Source organism: Poecilia formosa, unplaced genomic scaffold (assembly GCF_000485575.1).
Source record: "Poecilia formosa unplaced genomic scaffold, Poecilia_formosa-5.1.2 Scaffold348, whole genome shotgun sequence".
In the NCBI taxonomy this organism is placed as follows: Eukaryota; Metazoa; Chordata; class Actinopteri; order Cyprinodontiformes; family Poeciliidae; genus Poecilia; species Poecilia formosa.
In genome coordinates this window covers 225,734-228,270 of record NW_006800287.1, presented here as the reverse complement: position 1 = coordinate 228,270, position 2,537 = coordinate 225,734, and the positions used below count along the sequence as shown (strand labels likewise).

The window sequence follows — 2,537 nt, the reverse complement described above, 5'->3', positions numbered from 1 at the left end:
TAAATGTGATTTGTTTTTTTAAACTAAAGACTCATATTTTTGAACAATATGTTCATGTTCTCTGCCTTTTATTCCCTCAATTCTAATTTTGCATGAATTACTGCATCAGTGCAGCGGGACATGGAGGCGATCACAAGAAATGTAACAGTTCTAGCCCATTTATTGAAAACATCTTTGTTGTAACTCCTGAATCGCTGCTGCTGTTGAACAGATTTTGCTTCAGTTTGTCCTTCCACTGAATTTTCCTGACAAAATTTTTGCAGTGATCTTCTGTGCGTTTTTGTTCTCTCCAGTCAGTCGTTTTCCACACTTTGTAGGATCAAAACATTGCCTTTCTCGACCATACTTTTTCCCTTCACTAAACTTTCCATGAATGTATTTTAATAAAGCACTTTGTAAAAAGTCTGACTCTTTAGTGGCTTGCTTTGCTTGAGGAGGATGTCAATGACAGTCATTATTTCTCTTTTAAAATCCTTTTTAATGTGCTATTTCTATTTTTTGAAAAAACTCTATTTTGTAAAATTTTTTCAGTAGTTTTAAGTGTTTGATTACAAACAGTTAAATCTTCGAATTTAATCACTGAGATACATTTTGGGTAGTCTCATTTTTGAGTATGAACATTTAAAGGCAAGCTTGATAAAACGTCTCCTTAAATTAACTTTTCCAACATCAACTACCCCTTATTTTCCCCATGGGGCCGCCCTCTTTTAAAACGTCCTGGATGCGCCCCTGTCGTGTACTTAACATGTTCTCAAAGTTTTCTTCAGTCTCTCTGAGTAATGCGCATTCAGAGGAGAGAAACTGTTGTTTTAAGGATTTTGAAGCTCAGGTGCCGCTTTGCCTCCTCATCCTCGCCGCTGGGACACAGCCGGACTCCCTGATTGGCCAGTGCGCCGCGGTGATGTCACCGCCTGCCTCGCTGTCCCAGTCCGGTGAGGCATCAGGCGCAGATCCGCGCAGGAGCTCCAGATGGAGTTGACGCGCGATGGGATAAGAGCTGCGGGTCTTCTGATGAACTCGAACCGAGCGGGCTCAGAGTGCAGCTGCAGCCCGTCATGGGGGATGGCGGCGCGTCTTCGCCGGTGAACCTCCACAACGGCACCGGGAGCGAGGCGTCCGACCCGCCGGGCTCCGCTGCGGCCGCGTCCGAGCACTGGCTGGCCGGGATGAGCCTGGTGATGGGTCTGATCGTCCTGTCCATCGTGTTCGGGAACATCCTAGTGATCGTGGCTATAGCCAAGACCCAGCGGCTGCAGACACTCACCAACGTGTTCATCGTGTCGCTTGCGAGCGCGGACCTCATCATGGGGCTTCTGGTTGTGCCATTTGGCGCGGCGCTGGAGGTGCGCGGCTCCTGGATGTACGGCTCGTTCTTCTGCGAGTTCTGGATCTCCGTGGACGTGCTCTGCGTCACCGCCAGCATAGAGACTCTGTGCGTAATCGCCATCGACAGGTATGTGGCCATCACCTCACCTTTCCGCTACCAGAGCTTGTTAACCAAAGCCCGCGCCAGGGCGATGGTGTGCGTGGTGTGGGGCATCTCCGGGCTGGTCTCCTTCCTCCCCATCCTCATGCACTGGTCCCGCGACAGCGTGGACACCGCCTGCTACGATGACCCCCACTGCTGCGACTTTGTGACCAACAGGGCTTACGCCATCTCCTCATCCATCATTTCCTTCTACATTCCGCTCCTGGTCATGATTTTTGTTTACGCGCGGGTGTACAGGGAGGCCAAAAAGCAGCTGAGGAAGATCGACAAGTGCGAGGGCAGGTTCCACAACACCCTAACCGGACTGACCTCCAAGTGCAAGAAGAGGCCATCGAAGATCCTGGCGCTCAGAGAGCAGAAGGCGCTCAAGACTCTGGGCATCATCATGGGGACGTTCACCTTGTGCTGGCTGCCCTTCTTCATCGTCAACGTGGTGCGGGTGTTCTGCGCGGAGGTGGTGGACAAGAACCTGTTTGTGTTCCTGAACTGGTTAGGCTACGTGAACTCCGCCTTTAACCCGATCATTTACTGCCGGAGTCCGGACTTCAGGAAGGCCTTCAAGAGGCTGCTGTGCTGCCCGAGGCAGGCGGACCGCCGGCTGCACATCAGCTCCTGCGACCTGTCGCGGTGCTCCGGCGGCTTCGTGTCCGCTCTGGAGCCCGGTACGCTGGAGATGTGGTCGGACTGCGCCGCCCTGGACAACAGCGACAGCAGCCTGATGGGGACTGGGAAACTGCCTCACTCTGAGTCCGAGATGTGAAGGAAGATATTGAAATTAACTTATTGTTATTGTTTAAAAGAAAAAAGAAGAAGAAGAAGAAAAAACTTTCAGCCTGTGTGAATAAAACTAAAACGCATCCAAATCGATCATCATTTTGGGACAGGTATGCGGAATTTTCTTTAAGGTGTTTTCAAAAATGTAGAACATAGTGACGAAGTTTGGAAAATCATCCAGAACCAAACACTTTATATATATATAATCCAAATTTGCCAAAAAGAAGAAAGAGCAAGGTAGTTCGCTTTTGTCATTTTTAAAAAGCTATTATTT

General features: G+C 49.4%; 1 protein-coding gene across 1 annotated transcript; it reads left to right on the top strand.

The window, feature by feature from the left end:
• adrb1 (adrenoceptor beta 1) lies at positions 1–2,307 on the top strand. Its single transcript, XM_016661889.1, has one exon. The coding sequence runs from the start codon at positions 1,056–1,058 to the stop codon at positions 2,247–2,249; it is 1,194 nt and encodes a 397-aa protein (XP_016517375.1). The 5' UTR covers positions 1–1,055; the 3' UTR covers positions 2,250–2,307.
• Positions 2,308–2,537: the final 230 nt, after the last annotated feature.

Bases quoted from the DNA above. Each gene is read 5' to 3' on its own strand.
- adrb1 (XM_016661889.1), top strand. From the start codon at position 1,056: ATGGGGGATGGCGGCGCGTCTTCGCCGGTGAACCTCCACAACGGCACC.